Here is a 15,400-nt window from a genome sequence, read left to right as displayed (position 1 = left end):
AAAGTAGGAACTATCAAATATGGACCAATCAGATGAAGGGGGGGCGCGCGTTTTGGCATCTATCGTCGCTATCGACGCTTTTGACTGAGAAAAGTAATGCACGTCGTCGCAGGATGGAGACGCACATTTTGATGTATAACACACCTGGGTGCACATTACGGTTCGGGCCGTATTAACGGCCGAGGAAGTGGTATAAATTGCGCCGAAATTACACGATTAATTCAAAATGGCCGACTTCCTGTTCGGTTTCGGCCATGGTGCCAAGAGACTTTTCTTTAAGTTGAAACATGATACAGGTCAAACCGAATTGTGGGGCTTGAAGCACAAAGTATTCTAGGGGGCGCTGTTGAGCAATTAGGCCACGCCCATTAGTGCAAACCATTAAATATAAAATGTTTTGTTTTGTCAGTGGCAGTTCATGGGTCATTCAATAGGACAATGATCCAAAACACACAAGTAAAAACAGTCAAGAATGACCAACAGCAAAACATTGGACTATTCTGACCAGACCTTCTGTGAGTCCTGATCTTAATCCTATTGAACACGAGAGAGCTGAAGCATGCAGCACCCTTCAAACTACCAACTAATTTGTCAAGGCCAGTTTCATTAGGCCAGTTCATTTTTTTTCTTTAATAAACTCACATTCAAAAACAATGTCTGGTTTTTCATTAATACAGTTTTCAGTAAATTATTTTTATTACTTTTGTCACATTCAAGTTATTTTAGTGACTATTATGGATTTTTCCTTCTTTAATGAAAGGCTACCAACACATTTTTCCATATCTGTATATAGTGCATTATAATCATTATTTTTAAACATTAAGTACTATTATTTGGCATGCAGGGTACAAAGGCACTCAAGTTGTACAAATGGACTACTTGGGATGAGAAAATGTCAAAACGAGCAGTAAACATGATTACAAGAAAGACAACACAGTTGGGTTCCATGTCATTCTTGGCAAACCAGGCTAAAACTGTGACACACCATTTTCATCTGATTGGTGAGGGAGGAATGGAAGAAATAAGAGTGAAGAGGAAGAGCAATTTACTGCAAAAATGCATCAACAGATGAGGTGTTAGATGTCCAGCTTGGCTTTCTGTTTGGGTCTGCCGAGCTGTCTGGTCGGCCCGATTCGTCTCCCAGCATGTGTTCGCTGATGCTGGCGCAGACCCTGGCGGTAAATGAAGCTCTTTCCACATTCTCCACACTCGTAAGGTCTTTCTCCAGTGTGAAGCCTGTAGTGGACCTTCAGTTCCTCGGCTCTGGAGTAGCCTTTCCCACAGACGTTACAAATAAAAGGCCTGTCTTTGATGTGAGTCTGATAATGCGCCGTTAGGTAGGAGTTAATCCGAAATTTCTTCCCACAGATGGAGCATGCAAACGGCCTCTCTCCGGAGTGCTGCAGCTCATGCAACTTGAGAGACGAAGCTGTGTGGAAGCCCCTACCACACTGGGAGCACAGGAAAGGTTTCTCACCGGTGTGAATCCGCTGGTGGATTTGTATGTAGCTCTCATTGATGAACCTCTTGCCGCAGTCGGGACACGAGTAGGGCTTTTCTTTGATGTGGGTTTTCATGTGTTCTACCATCTTTACTCTCTCTTCGAACTGTACACCACAGCGGCGACAGAAGAGAAACTGTGACGCGCCGTGTTCAGCCGTGTGTGGCTCAGCAGGCGTCTCGCTGTGTGTTGTTATGTGGTGTGCCTGTAAAGCTGCCTGGCTCTCGCAGTCTTTTCCACATTCAAGGCAGCGCAGCGACAATCGGATCTTGGATTCTCCTGGCAGAGACTTCAAGTATTCAGAGAGTTCTGACTCGGTAGGGCTTGTTTCATCGTCCATTTCCAAAGCACCCTTTCGACCTACACGGAAATTAAAGTGTGCCAAATATAATGGGATATAGCAGTAAACTTTCAATTGCATTATAAACTGGGCTACAAGAGAATTTTCAGTATTGAAATACAAAAGTACAGAATTTCAGTAATATTGAATATTAGCTAGTTCAAATGCAGACTCATAGATGTCGGCATTTTTAGTATAAAATTAAAGTTGTAGAACTGGTCAGTAAGTATATTGATGCACAGCTCTCACCAAGGTGGACTTTGTAGTGTGTTTTGAGGTTCCCTTTCTGGTTGAAACCCCGACCACATATGGAGCAGCAGTATGGTTTCTCCCCCGTATGGATGAGCTCATGTCGCTCCAGTTTGTAGGCATGAGGAAATTCTTTCCCACAAATTGAACAGCGATACTCCATCTTCTCCTTGGGCTTCTTCAGGAGCTCAGGAGGTATTTCTATTGGAACATGGACCATCTTTCTTCCAGGGCGTTTCTTACCTATATGGTGGGAAAAGATGTGAAAATGTAAGGTTAGAGATTAAAAATGAGTAGTGGAGGATTTTATAAGAGCCACTCACTTGTAAACCAGATCCTTATTTCATAGCGATTAACATGTTTGCTCCAATAAAACAGGTCATAGTTGATATAGATTTTCTTTTTTTCTTTTTCTTTTTTTGTTTTTTTTTCCATTGTTGAGATTTGACTTGAACAAAATCCTCCTGTGGGTTACCACCAGAAAGAGGGGTCATACGAGTTGGGTGAAATGCGTTTGGGGGCAGCAGCAGCTGAAGATGTGGTTCTTGGTGTTCTGACCCTCATCTGCATCGGGGTGTTCTTGAGAGAGCCTGGACCTTGTTCCAGTCTGGGTATCCTCAGGGTGAGATGTGCCGAGCTGGGTTGGGTTTATTTAGAGACCTCAGCTAGAAGCCTGCTTGTACGGGTTCCCTCAGTAAATAAGATGGTACAGTCGCTTCTCTGCGCCTTTAAGTCGGGCAACTGGATACGACTGTTATTGACTTTTGCAACTGTGCCTTTTCCAACTTTTTTGAGATGCGTTGCTTCTATCAAATTCAAAATGAGCTAATGCTTTCCATGAACGAGCAAAATGTCTCAGTTTCAAAATCTGATATGCTTTTTATGTCCTACTGGGAATAAAATATGACTAACTAAATATAACTATAAATCATTGCATTCTGCTTTTACTAACACTTTACATCCTATCGTTTTTTGGAATCGGGGATGTAGATCCTTTATTATTATTATTGTTTCATCGGTTCATTGCTCGCATTTCATTTGATTGTACTGATGAATTAATGTCTTCTGAATGGAAGGTAAAACATCTTCAAGAACGAGGAAGACGATGTCCAGTTGCTTCAAGCCTTTAAGGAGTCCATTTGATTACTGATTACTGCAGCCTCAGGTTTGTCGTTTTATCACTATCCTGAGATATTTTGAAATCTATTCAGAAAAGTGTCTGTTAGCACACACGTCTTCTCCTTGGCCTTCCCTGAATAGGCTACGGTCCCCTCCCTGTTTTTGTTTTGTTTGTTTGCCCCCCCTTTGTTAAGCGACCTTGGGTACCATAAAAGGCGCTATAGAAGTATTATTATTATTATGATGATGATGAGCTGGTTTTGGACCCAGGTTGGACAGCGTTTGGGGGACTATCAATGAAAAAGCATGTTGTTCTGCCATGTGTCTTCCTTGTGCAAGTTTTACACCCTTTTCCTTTGCTCTTACTAGATGAAACACCTGTGATTAGATGTCCCTCAGCAGACAGCTTGGCATCTTTCCTCTTTCTATAACGTCCATTTGCTTTGAAAAAAAGGAAAAAGAAAGAAAGAAGACTTTAGTCTAAAGCAGTTAATCTGCTAAAACTGTCACACGACTATGAGATATGGTGAAAAGAACAATATCTTTGAAGTACAATTTATCAGGGAAATATATTTTCCAGTTCTGCTTGTATGTTCCTCAGACTAAAGTTTGTGTGGGTATCGTCAGTGACAGCACAGCAGATTTGAGCTGAAGCTTAAGAATGCATCTTCCTTTTAAGGTTTTCCACACAACACAGCAGCAAAGATTAGTGTTTTTGTTGGCTGCTTTGCCTCTGATGAACTCCCTCTGACTCTTATACCACATTTTTTTTTACAAAAAAGAGAAAAACAGAACTTCTAGACAAATAACCAAAACAGAATTCAGTTAATTTACACAAAAAATTCCAACCTTGTTTTTATTTGTTCTTGTCTTACCAGAAACACGGTGGACAGTTTTGGGGGTTAATTCTTCCAATTCTACGTTGGTGCGAGTATTTCTCCTTCTTTGGCTACGCCTTGATGCTTTAAAATATAAAGGACTAATTATAGTTGAATAAAGGCACACAAAACTCTTATTTCAAGCTCATAATCATCAGAAAAAACACACCTCCTGGATCTTCTTCTGAGTCCGCAGCAAACACCGGGGGAGTTTGAGAAATCTTCCTTCTGCCTCTTCTCTTAGCTTTTAGATGATTACAGATAAGGTCAGGTTATATATATTACACAAAGGAAGACAGTGAATACAAAGTCCAAATGAAACAGCCCATTCCACTGTAAAGGTTCTATTTTTTAATTCCCCAAATACACTAATCCCTTTGCTTCCAGTCGCTCACCAGCATTTGCTGGAACATCTTTTTCAGTGTCAGAGTTTTCCAAAAACTCCACTGTAACCTTTTTCTTTCTTCTTGGTCTGTTTCCTGCAAATACAAACAACAGGATATCTTCAAAAAACTCATCATAAATATTATTTCAAAGTTTCAAATTTTCTCTTGATTTGTATTTACCGGATTGTAAAGGTGAGACGCACATCCTCTTTGCCACTCTTTGCTTTTCCTCCTGTTCCTTAATTTCTTCATCTTCTCCAACTTCCATGATGAGCGTTGGACTACTGCTGTCCCTCTCACTTTGGCCTTGCAGCTGAGACTCAGACAGCATGACAGCCTGTGATTATAATCAGTAAAAACCATGAGAAAGACAACTCTCCCTTGGTAACAATAGCTGAGTCTTCCAACAGAGCACAAAAATCTGCTGGCAATGTAAAGTTGTTTTTTCTTCCAGGTAGTACCTAATGCATTCAGATTGGGGAACCAAGTTAGGGTTCTCTACTGTATTTTGAATTTGAACAAAGAAGGTAAAATCTACTATAGAAATCAAAGTTAAGTGTGTAACGTTTCCGAACCAGGTGCTACCTTCAAATCAAACTGAGCCAAAACCAAAAGTCAAACCTAATTTGGTAACAAAGCAAAAACTGGCCAATATTTACTACATTTAAAGGAGCATGAGGCTCCTTTTAAGAAATGAGACTCTCTAGCGCCACCCTTCACCACGACGGCCGTCGGGGGTACTGCAGCCAACAGTGAAGCCGGCACGGGAGAACGGGGAGAACGCACATGCAGCGTCATGTGACGTCACATCCGCAGCCCAGCGCGGGAAATTTGGGACCGAATTGCAGCACATTTTGCAGCACACAGCCTGTTCAAGGCAAAGGAGAGATACACTAGAGGGCTCATTCTTTTGGGTTTGGAACGCTTCATCTGACATTATTACTAGAAAACTTAAAATGTATACGCATTTTTTTCATAAATCTTGCCACAATCCGGCCTCAAGCTCCTTTAAGTCTTTTCTTCGAATGGATCTAGTTTTGCTCAAGAAACTGGTTTCTTAAGTGGAGGAAAAGCAGGAAAGCAGCTTGTGAGAAGGAAATAGGAAGAACACAGAGGGAGAGAGACTTTAAGAAGGATTAAAATATTATAGACTGGAACTTCAACAAATTGATTATTTTAGCTGGTAACTGAAAACACAACTTTGGATAAAAGATTGGCTTTGCTGTCACAAGTAATTTGTTTCACCCTACTTTGAATTTTCTCACTTTCTACTTTGTGAGGCTGGACAAGCAGCATTACAGAAATCAATAACCAAAAAGCTTTTCTGCATGAATATTGAATTTATGCATCAAGTCTTGCGAAGGTTTTGCAACACTGATGTTAAATATTACAAAAGAGAGTAAAAAAACACCTGGCTTAGGTGAGGTCCCTCTCTGCAATCAGATCCTTGGTCAGAAGTGTCTTCTGTAAAGAAACATAGATAAAGAATATCAGTTTAAATAACAATGTAAACACTTGCACGATAAAATACGGCATACAATCTTCATATTGTAAATTATGACCTCCAAGCCGTTCATTAAACGGCCAAATATGTTGGGAATATAATTCACGTGGCAGTTAACTCTTTTGGATCAGCAGAGGAGCATGCCTAGTGATTTGGAGATGAAGACAAGTTGATTACAGTGCATGCTGCCATGTTTCTTGTTTTCCTAACACATTTCACCAGTTTTATTAGCCCAGCTTCATATGGTCATAAGAACTCTACTCTACTTCCTAGTGGAGCCTCTTTTTGTGGTGTTGTTGAATTATTTTTATCCATTCCTTCAACATTCCCCAAATAAACAGGACCTTGCAGTTCAACTCCTGCCTCCACTATCCGTTTACATTGCGGTAACAGTTTCATAGGACTTTCTTCAGAATTCTGATGAAAACACGAGCATCTGTGTATTACTAAAAAATTACTGTACAGTTTCAATGTGCGTCACTTCCTGCCGACTTTCCATTCCAACCAGAGTACCTGATGAAGTCCTCTACTTTTACTGCCACTTAGAATAGTTGGGACCCAATATGAATGATCATTATTGTATTTTCTGCAGAACCTGTGAACTTATAGTAAACTTGCTGCTCTCCGTAACTCACTGGCATCCCATTCAATTACTTCTCCATCTGAGTTGATTAGACCTCCGATTTCTTCATCTTGCTCCGCACCCTTCCCCTCGGTGTGAACTCTGACAGTCAAGCAGAGCTTTTGGTCGCTTAAGTTCGCAGATGCTTCCTTTTGTCCGTGTGACATCAGTTGGTTATGTTCATGAGAATCCTGAACACAGATCAAAGTTCTGTAATGCATTCATTTTCTGGGTTCTTGGTGTAACCTAAAAAAGCAGATCGGATTAAAAAGAAAAAGAGCACAATTCCTTTTCAATTAAAATAGGCCACATGCAGGAACAGATTATTTTCATATCAATTTTACAACACCTTTTATTCAACTATATGAGAGTTTAAACAATCTAGACTGGATGAGTTTTGTGAAAAGCTCATTCCATAGTTCATTTAAAAAAGATAATAAAAAAAAAATCCAGGAACCTTTAAATCTGAAAATAAGTCAGTATCCAGTTTTTTTCCTGCGTCCCTCAGCAGAAGTTGTAGTGAGCGATATTTAATACATTTTCAAATCTCAACATAACATATCCTGCAATGTGGCTATTTCAAAAGTGACATTACGCAACTGATGCTGAAAAGACGTATTGTGCAGCCCAAATTGCAGCAATAAAAAAAAAAAAAAGAACTATTTTAGCTTCATTATGGTTTCCTGATACAGTTTTGAAAAAGACAGTTCTTAAAAGGTATCTTGAAACAATTCATCACTTCACAAAAGTTACTGCAAGAGGCCCATTGTGACATTAATAATGATAATAATGTTTTTAAAAGACATACGTTTGGGTAAAGTGCCAATGTTTGGGTCTGACATAGTTCTTCTGTGTGTAAAGATGTGCTCCGTTCTCGGGCATTACAGTCCTCCTCTGCATGCGTTCTCAGATGGGATTTCGTATTCCTTTTGTGACTGGGAGTTGTAACACGAGCTGGAAATAAGAGGGGTTTCTCTCCTGTGTTACTGCACTGATGCACATTTCCTGGTGTCTTGCCACATGTACAAGAAAGCTGGAGTTTCTCATCAGAGCCTGCAAGCTTTTGCCTCTGTCGCCCCTCTTTAGGAGTGGAACTCTGCACAAAGACAGCGTGGCTGTCCAACTCCGCTGAGCATTTCTCCACAGGATATGCTCTCTGCTGTATCTTTACTCCAGATGAAATGTAACTCTTCTCTCTGCATGCCTTGAAGTCAGGAAGACAACTGTCTGGAGAGGCTTCATCTTTCTCCACCTCTGAGTTGAAGCTCTCATCTGTATTTAATATTGCAAAGCAAAACAAAAGTATGAAAAACTGTTAATGAGTAACTGTGTACAGTGGGGAGAACAAGTATTTGATACACTGCCGATTTTGCAGGTTTTCCCACTTGAAAAGCATGTAGAAGTCTGTAATTTTTATCATAGGTACTCTTCAACTGTGAGTGATGGAATCTAAAAAAAAAATCCAGAAAATCACATTGTATGATTTTTATCATGCAAATTCATTACTTAAAAATCATACAATGTGATTTTCTGGATTTTTTTTTTAGATTCCATCACTCACAGTTGAAGAGTACCTATGATAAAAATTACAGACATTTTTTTTTTACATGCTTTTCAAGTGGGAAAACCTGCAAAATCGGCAGTGTGTCAAATACTTGTTCTCCCCACTGTATATGACATTTTCTAAAGTCATGCTGATGTTTAAGATTTTCCACTCACTATTTTCACTCACAGTCCAGCCTTCCTCTTCCTCTTTGATGATCACTTGGATCTCTGGTGTCTCACACTTGTAAATGGGGCTCGGTAGTTCTCTTCGTGGCTCCTGATGTGGTGAACTCTGGTCATCATAGCTTTCATTCAAACTCAGTGACAAAGCATCTTGGAGTTCATGATCCTGTTACAACATGGAAAGAAAACAAAACTAAGATGTGTGGAAACCACAAAATGGTGTAAAAACGAAAGCTTTTCAAAATGAGACTGTGGCTCCTCCCTTTGTTTCTCTTTATTGTGAAATAAAAAGCCATCTGAGGATATCATCGATGATAACTGTAATATAACTGCAATATAAAATGGTTAAACTAATTAATCATTTTTTTACAACATGTCCTACTGACAAAATAGACCAAGATTACAGCTAATTTTCTGTTACTAAACTCAGAAAAAACTAATGTTTTTAGATCTGAGCACTTCCTAAATAGTGTAGTCACTTAGTCAAGTAAGAATATTGAATAAAAACAGTTTTTAAAATATGATCAAGTTTTGAAACTCAAGCTTACAAGTAACTTTCTTTAGTAACTCTGGATGGAATTACTCTGGCATCTAGTCCTATGGGGAAGAGCCTCGGATTATTTATGGCCAGGAGTTGTCCTTTAAATCAAACACAAAACAGGTTGTCAGAACTGCTTTTATCCAACTTTGTTAACGATCGAGACATAAAACAACTCATTACTCAGATTGATGTAGATAAACTACAATAGCCCATACTGCAATTCCTCATTAGTAGGATGTCCCAAAGTGATTTTGAATAACCTCCAGCTTCAATAACTTCCTGTTATAACCAGGCTAGAATTTGAAATTCTTTGGCTAACATATAACACCTTGGAGGGTTTAGATCATTTATTACTTATAACTAATAACTCATAGTTCTACATTATCCCAAAAGTGCACTTTGCTCTCAGACTCCAGGTTCACTTGTGGTTCCTAGAGTTTATAAAAGTAAAATAGGAGGCAGAACGTCCAGTTATCGAGCTCCTCTCTTGTGGAACCTGCTGCCAGTTAGTGATGAGGATGCAGACACGCTCTACCACTAAGCTCGGGCTTAAAACTTTCCTTTTTGATTAAGTTTATCTTTAGGTCTGGCTCATTTGCCCCTGGACCATCCCTTTAACCATCATGCTATTGGTCTGGATTTCTGATGGACTTCCCATAACGAAAACAGTCCCTGGGAAGTATTATCCAGAACCACCAGAGCCTCGGTTTTTATTGCTATGCTGATGATACACAGCTGTATTTGTCTATGAAGCCAGATGAAACAGAACCGTTAGTAGGGCTGGGCGATATATCGAGATTTTAATATATATCGATATATTTTCAAACGCGATATGGTACGAGAAAATATCGTTTATATCGATTTAATTTTTTTTTTTTTTTTAATGATTTTGATATAGCTTATTTTGTGACAAATTGACTTGAATGTTTTGTTTGAGATTTGCACAAATGTTTTGTTATTTGCACAACTATCAACCTCAGTTAAAAAGTCTGCCTGTTATTGTACAGTGTATTTTAATTTAATTGTTGTGCAGGAAAGGGATATTTGTTTTATTTTATTCAAGAAGCATTTTTATTCTATATATGCAGGCAGTTTATTTTTATTTCATTTGTTTTATACATTTTGATATTGTGCAGACCTCTGTTAATAAAGGAACCTGTGTGACATTTGGCACGAGGCTTTGTATTAAAACTGACTGTTTTTTTAAGGGTTTGCCTCAGAAAAAATGAAGCTAACAGAGATGCTATGCTATAATGCTTTGGGGGAAACCCCAATTATGGCACAGAAAAAATATCGAGATATATATCGAGTATCACCATTCAGCTAGAAAATATAGAGATATGACTTTTGGTCCATATCGCCCAGCCCTAACCGTTAGCCAAACTTTAGTTTTCTTCCATCTCTGTAATATTGCAAAAATTAGGAGCATCCTCTCCCAGAGTGATGCTGAAAAACAACTTTGCATGTTTGTATCTTCTAGGCTAGATTACTGTAACGTACTATTAGCAGAATGTCCAAGTCGTTCTGTGAAAAGGCTCCAGATGATCCAAACTGCAGCAACACGAGTGCTGACAGGAATCAACAAGAGAGACCACATCTCTCCAGTAATAGCCTCACTCCATTGCCTCCCCATGAAACTCAGAATCCAATTCAGACTTCTATTACTTGTGTATAAAGCCCAAAATGGCCAAGTTCTGCGATATTTGCACGATCTGATAGTGCCTTATGTTCCTAAAAGAGCTCTCCGTTCTCAGACTGCAGGTTTACTCGTAGTTCCTAGGACCTAGAGTATCCAAATGTAGATTTGGATAACGGGTGTTCTGCTATCAGGCACCATTACCATGGAACCTACTTCCAATTTGGGTTAAAGAGGCCGCGCCACCTCCACCTTTAAAACCAAACTTAAGACGTTACTGTTTAGTAAAGTCTATAGTTGGTGTAAACTCTAGTGTGTTAGGGCAAGTAGTCACAGCTGCAGCTATAGGACAAAACTAGAGCAGTTTAGTTTCAAACATGGCTTCTTTGTAAATTTGCTGCTATAAACCTACACCGCAGGGGGACACCAACAGATCCACTGAGTGCTGCCCTCGCCCCTTTTGCTCACTTATTCTTCTCTTTGGATTCTTGAGCTCAATCCACAGTTATTGATTAGACGTATCTCATAGGCATTATTGCACTCCATTATTCTTGCAGTTTGTTGTGCTGGTCTGCCCCCTCTTTTTCTCTTCTCCACATGTTTGCAGGCCAGAGCTTCAGGAGCTGCATGCTGACCTGCAGTCCTACCCTCTGATCATCCCACTGCTTGCTTCCAACTGTCTGTAAAGATGTCTGTTGGATATCTGCTGACATCAGTATCAGTAATATGTACATAGAACTCTTTGTTCTCCAGATAACATAATTAATGTACCTTTGACAATATATCTGTCCCCCTCCTCTTTCTATTCTTCATTCTCTTTTCCTACTCTGCCCAGCTGGCCTTCGGCAGGAGGGTCCTCCCTTATGAACCAGGTCCTGCTCAAGGTTTCTTCCCTCTGAAAGGGGAGTTCTGCCTTGCCAATGTTATATAATTGCTTCTGTATGTATGTATACACACACACGCACACACACGCACAGACGCACGCACGCACACGCACGCGCGCGCACACACACACACACACACACACACCAACTGGTGTCTGACTAAATACTTTATATATTTAGTCAGACTATATATATATATATATATATATAGTGGGGCAAAAAAGTATTACGGTAAGTCAGACACCAGTTGAAAAGATGAGAGAGGGGTGTAATTTTCATCACAGGTATATCTCATCTATGGGAGACAGAATGAAAAATCATATTGTCTGATTTTTAAACAATGTATTGCAAATTAAAAAAATAAGTATTTGGTCAATAACAAAAGTTTGTCTCAATACTTTGTTATATACCCTAAGTTGGCAATGGCAGAGGTCAAATGTTTTCTGTAAGTCTTCACTAGGTTTTCACACACTGTTGCTGGTATTTTGGCCCATTCCTCCATGCAGATCTCCTCTAGAGCAGTGATGCTTTGGGACTGTCGCTGGGCAACACGGACTTTCAACTCCTCCAAAGATTTTCTATGGGGTTGAGATCTGGAGACTGGCTAGGCCACTCCAGGACCTTGAAATGTTTCTTACGAAGCCACTCCTTTCATTGCCCGGGTGGTGTGTTTGGGATCACCCCCCATACCACTTCTATTCTCGTGCATAGCCTTGTCACTTCTCGCCTTGACCACTGTAACTCTCTCCTCTCCGGTGTCACTCACAAATTCCTCCAAAAACTCCAGTTAGTCCAGAATTCAGCTGCCCGCATCATCTCAAGGACCCCATCCATCAACCACATCACCCCCGTCCTAAAAACAGCTCCACTGGCTTCCAATAAAACACAGAATTGACTTCAAAATCCTCCTCCTAAAATTTAAAGTCAATCCACAACCTTGCCCCTCCCTACCTGTCAGACCTCTTCCACGTCGCCACGCCCTCACGCACCCTCAGATCCTCCTCCTCCATCCACCTGACTGTTCCACCTGCCCGTCTTGCCCCCATGGGGAGCAGAGCATTCAGCCGCTCTGCTCCCCGTCTCTGGAACAGCCTGCCACCTCACTCCCTCACTTCAAATCCAAACTGAAAACCCACCTGTTCAGAACTGCCTTCTCCCTCTGACCCCACTTGCACTGTGTCGTTGTCGTGGTATTTTAACTTAATCTGAGTATTTGTTTACCCCCTAGCTTTTATTACTGTGTTGCACTGTTTTTAACCATTGTACGGCGACCTTGAGTGTCTAGAAAGGCGCCTTCAAATAAAATGTATTATTATTATTATTATTATTATCATCATTGTCATGCTGAAAGACCCAGCCCCGTTTCATCTTCAATGCCCTTGCTGATGGAAGGAGGTTTTCACTCAAAATCTCACAATAAATGGCCCCATTCATTCTTTCCCTTACACAGATCGTCGTCGTGGTCCCTTTGAACAAAACTATCCCCAAAGCATGATGTTTCCACCCCCATGCTTGACAGTAGGTATGGTGTTGTTTGGATGAAACTCAGCTTTCTTTCCCCTCCAAACATGACAAGTTGTGTTTCCACCAAAAAGTTCTATTTTGGTTTCATCTGACCATATAACATTCTCTAAATCCTCTTCTGCATCATCCAAATGCTCACTAGCAAACTTCAGACGGGCCTGGACATGTACTGGCTTCAGCAGGGGGACATGTCTGGCACTGTAGGATTTGAGTCCCTGGAATATTGTGATCAAGTTCTTTATTTTCTGTAATGCAATTAAAAAAACAAAAATGTCATACATTCTGGATTCATTACAAATCAACTGAAATATTGCAAGCCTTTTATTATTTTAATATTGCTGATTATGTCTTGCAGTGTAAGATTAAGATTCCCCGAATATTGTATTTTTTTTAGATAGGATATTTGAGTTTTCTTAAGCTGTAAGCCATGATCAGCAATATTAAAATAATAAAAGGCTTGCATTATTTCAGTTGATTTGTAATGAATCCAGAATGTATGACATTTTTGCATTACAGAAAATAAAGGACTTTATCACAATATTCTGAGACAGTCCTGTGTGTAATATATATATATATATATATATATATATATATATATATACATACATACATACATACACACAGTGTGGTTGTGGTTAAGCTTTGTGATGTAGTTCACTAGACCATATCCACCTCCTGTCAAAGTGACTTCACAATAGACTGGAATTGGTTAGTGATGCCAGCTGAAATATAATTAGCAAGCATCCTCCATGGTAACACGGGCTACCTGAGTGATATTTTTTCACCATGACGACACTCAAGCACAAAACATATTCCATTACCCCCTTTTTTATTGAGGAACAAGAGCAAAATCTCTACATGTAAGTATAGTGATGTCTGCAGACTTGCTAACCAGCCAGCATCAACCCCCTCATGACGGGTAGAGCAGCAGATTCAGGGATCAAGCGTTCCTGGAAAGGTATTTCTGAACTGTCAGCACAGAAGGTTAACCAAGCGAATAAACCGCAACTTATGCATCCAAAAATCAAAACAAACAACGACAGACAGACATACAGACAGACAGCAGCTGCACTCGACGTTATTACCTCGAACATAATGCACGAATGGTGGCAGGTTTGCAGGATGCCATAAGAGTCCGGGTGAAATAGATTTGCAGCCTTATTCCAGAGGAGAGCAACTGTCATAAACTAACCCACCAGTCTGTGGTGGTTCGACACTTCTGCTGCGTTCCATTTACCTCGGAAGTCGGAACTCGGAACTGGGAATGACGTCACAGCCGAGTTATCAGCGTTCCAGTTACAAAGTATTTAAACACGTTTGTAGTTCGCATATACCACATGAAAAATGTAAATTACACTATAGCAGCATATATATGCCGAACAATACTTGTATACGACTGATTTAGTGTGACCAAAACTAGAATGAAGTGCTACGAATTTTTACAGAGCTCTCTTCTACTGTTTACAACCGGGGCAACCATCTTGGAATGTTAACTCGGGGGTGGTGAAGACTCTCCCACTTTCCCAGTGGGAAATCCCACTTCGAGGGGCGTTCCAGTTGAAAATTCCGACTGGGAACTGGGAAATCCCCACTTCCGAGGACAAATGGAACGCGGCGTCTTCTTCGTCTTTTCCTCCTCCCACTTCTTCTTCTTCGAGGCTGAGCGGGGACTGAAATGCTTTCCCAAATATCACTGCCTCCTCCTGCACACACTTCTCCTCAGAGACGCAGAGATTGTCGCCGCCATTTCGAAAAACACACGTGTAAAGAGTGTTTGAAGCTTTTGCCACCATAAGCAACAGTTGCTAGTGTGTGAAAGCTGTAGCGGGGCAGATAAGAGGGATGGACTAGCAGCATCATAAACCCAGCGTGGACTCGCCCGCCAGCTTACGTGTATAAGGTTGATTTATGGTTCCGCGTTAACAACAACGCAGAGCCTACGGCGTACGGCGCGCGTCGCCGCGTACCCTACGCCGTACTCTGCGTCGATTTACACCCAGTAGTTGAGGGGGGATGAGGGGGGATCGATGGCATCCCCCCCTGAAATAAAAACGGTCCATATCATCCCCCCTTTCCATCCCTTATGTCATTTCATCAATGAATGTGGTTTTACTGCTATTTCAAAATTTAGAGTCATCACCAGAAAAATGTTGACAATTTTTACCTGTTTCAAGTAAATTTTCACCTGAAATAAGTAGAAAAATCTGCCAGTGGGACAAGATTTATCTTCTCATTACAAGCACAAAAATCTTGTTCAGCTGGCAGATTTTTCTACTTATTTCAAGTGAAAATCTACTTGAAACATTTTTTACTAAAATGAGACATTTTAACTAGAAATAAGACAAATATTCTTGTTAAGATTTTGAGTTTTTGCAGTGATCCATTTTACTTATCCTTTGAAGGACAGAATCATATTGATAAGTTCAGAAAACTGTTTTTTATTGTTGTGTTTTGATGTATTTGATGTAAGCCCAGTGGATATTTAAAG

At 40.3% G+C, this 15,400-nt stretch overlaps 1 protein-coding gene across 4 annotated transcripts; it reads right to left on the bottom strand.

Moving 5' to 3' along the window:
• Window positions 1–409: 409 nt before the first annotated feature.
• Window positions 410–14,378, bottom strand: LOC133452090 (zinc finger protein ZFP2-like). Of its 4 annotated transcripts, none has more exons than XM_061731288.1 (12): window positions 13,998–14,378; window positions 8,319–8,493; window positions 7,408–7,871; window positions 6,613–6,790; window positions 5,885–5,937; window positions 4,654–4,810; window positions 4,483–4,566; window positions 4,257–4,331; window positions 4,085–4,171; window positions 3,576–3,650; window positions 2,091–2,333; window positions 410–1,861 (listed from the first exon to the last, which is right to left on the bottom strand). In XM_061731288.1, exons 1-12 carry the CDS (start codon window positions 14,094–14,096, stop codon window positions 1,077–1,079), a joined length of 2,475 nt encoding a protein of 824 aa, XP_061587272.1. In that variant the 5' UTR covers window positions 14,097–14,378; the 3' UTR covers window positions 410–1,076. The 4 variants fall into 4 exon arrangements, with proteins under 4 accessions (XP_061587272.1, XP_061587280.1, XP_061587287.1 ...); XM_061731296.1 differs by having other exon boundaries at window positions 3,588–3,650; XM_061731303.1 differs by lacking the exon at window positions 3,576–3,650.
• Window positions 14,379–15,400: the final 1,022 nt, after the last annotated feature.

The sequence above is a fragment of the Cololabis saira genome, chromosome 1 (genome assembly GCF_033807715.1).
Source record: "Cololabis saira isolate AMF1-May2022 chromosome 1, fColSai1.1, whole genome shotgun sequence".
Taxonomy (NCBI): domain Eukaryota; kingdom Metazoa; phylum Chordata; class Actinopteri; order Beloniformes; family Belonidae; genus Cololabis; species Cololabis saira.
Note: the sequence above shows the minus strand (reverse complement) of the source record. Positions and strands in the feature narration are given on the sequence as shown.

Coding starts and splice junctions, on each gene's coding strand:
- LOC133452090 (XM_061731288.1), bottom strand. CDS start 14,096: ATGACAGTTGCTCTCCTCTGGAATAAGGCTGCAAATCTATTTCACCCG. Junction 6,791..7,407: donor CATTGGCACTTTACCCAAAC/GTATGTCTTTTA, acceptor ATCTGTGTTCAG/GATTCTCATGAACATAACCA. Junction 4,567..4,653: donor CGTCTCACCTTTACAATCCG/GTAAATACAAAT, acceptor TTGTATTTGCAG/GAAACAGACCAAGAAGAAAG.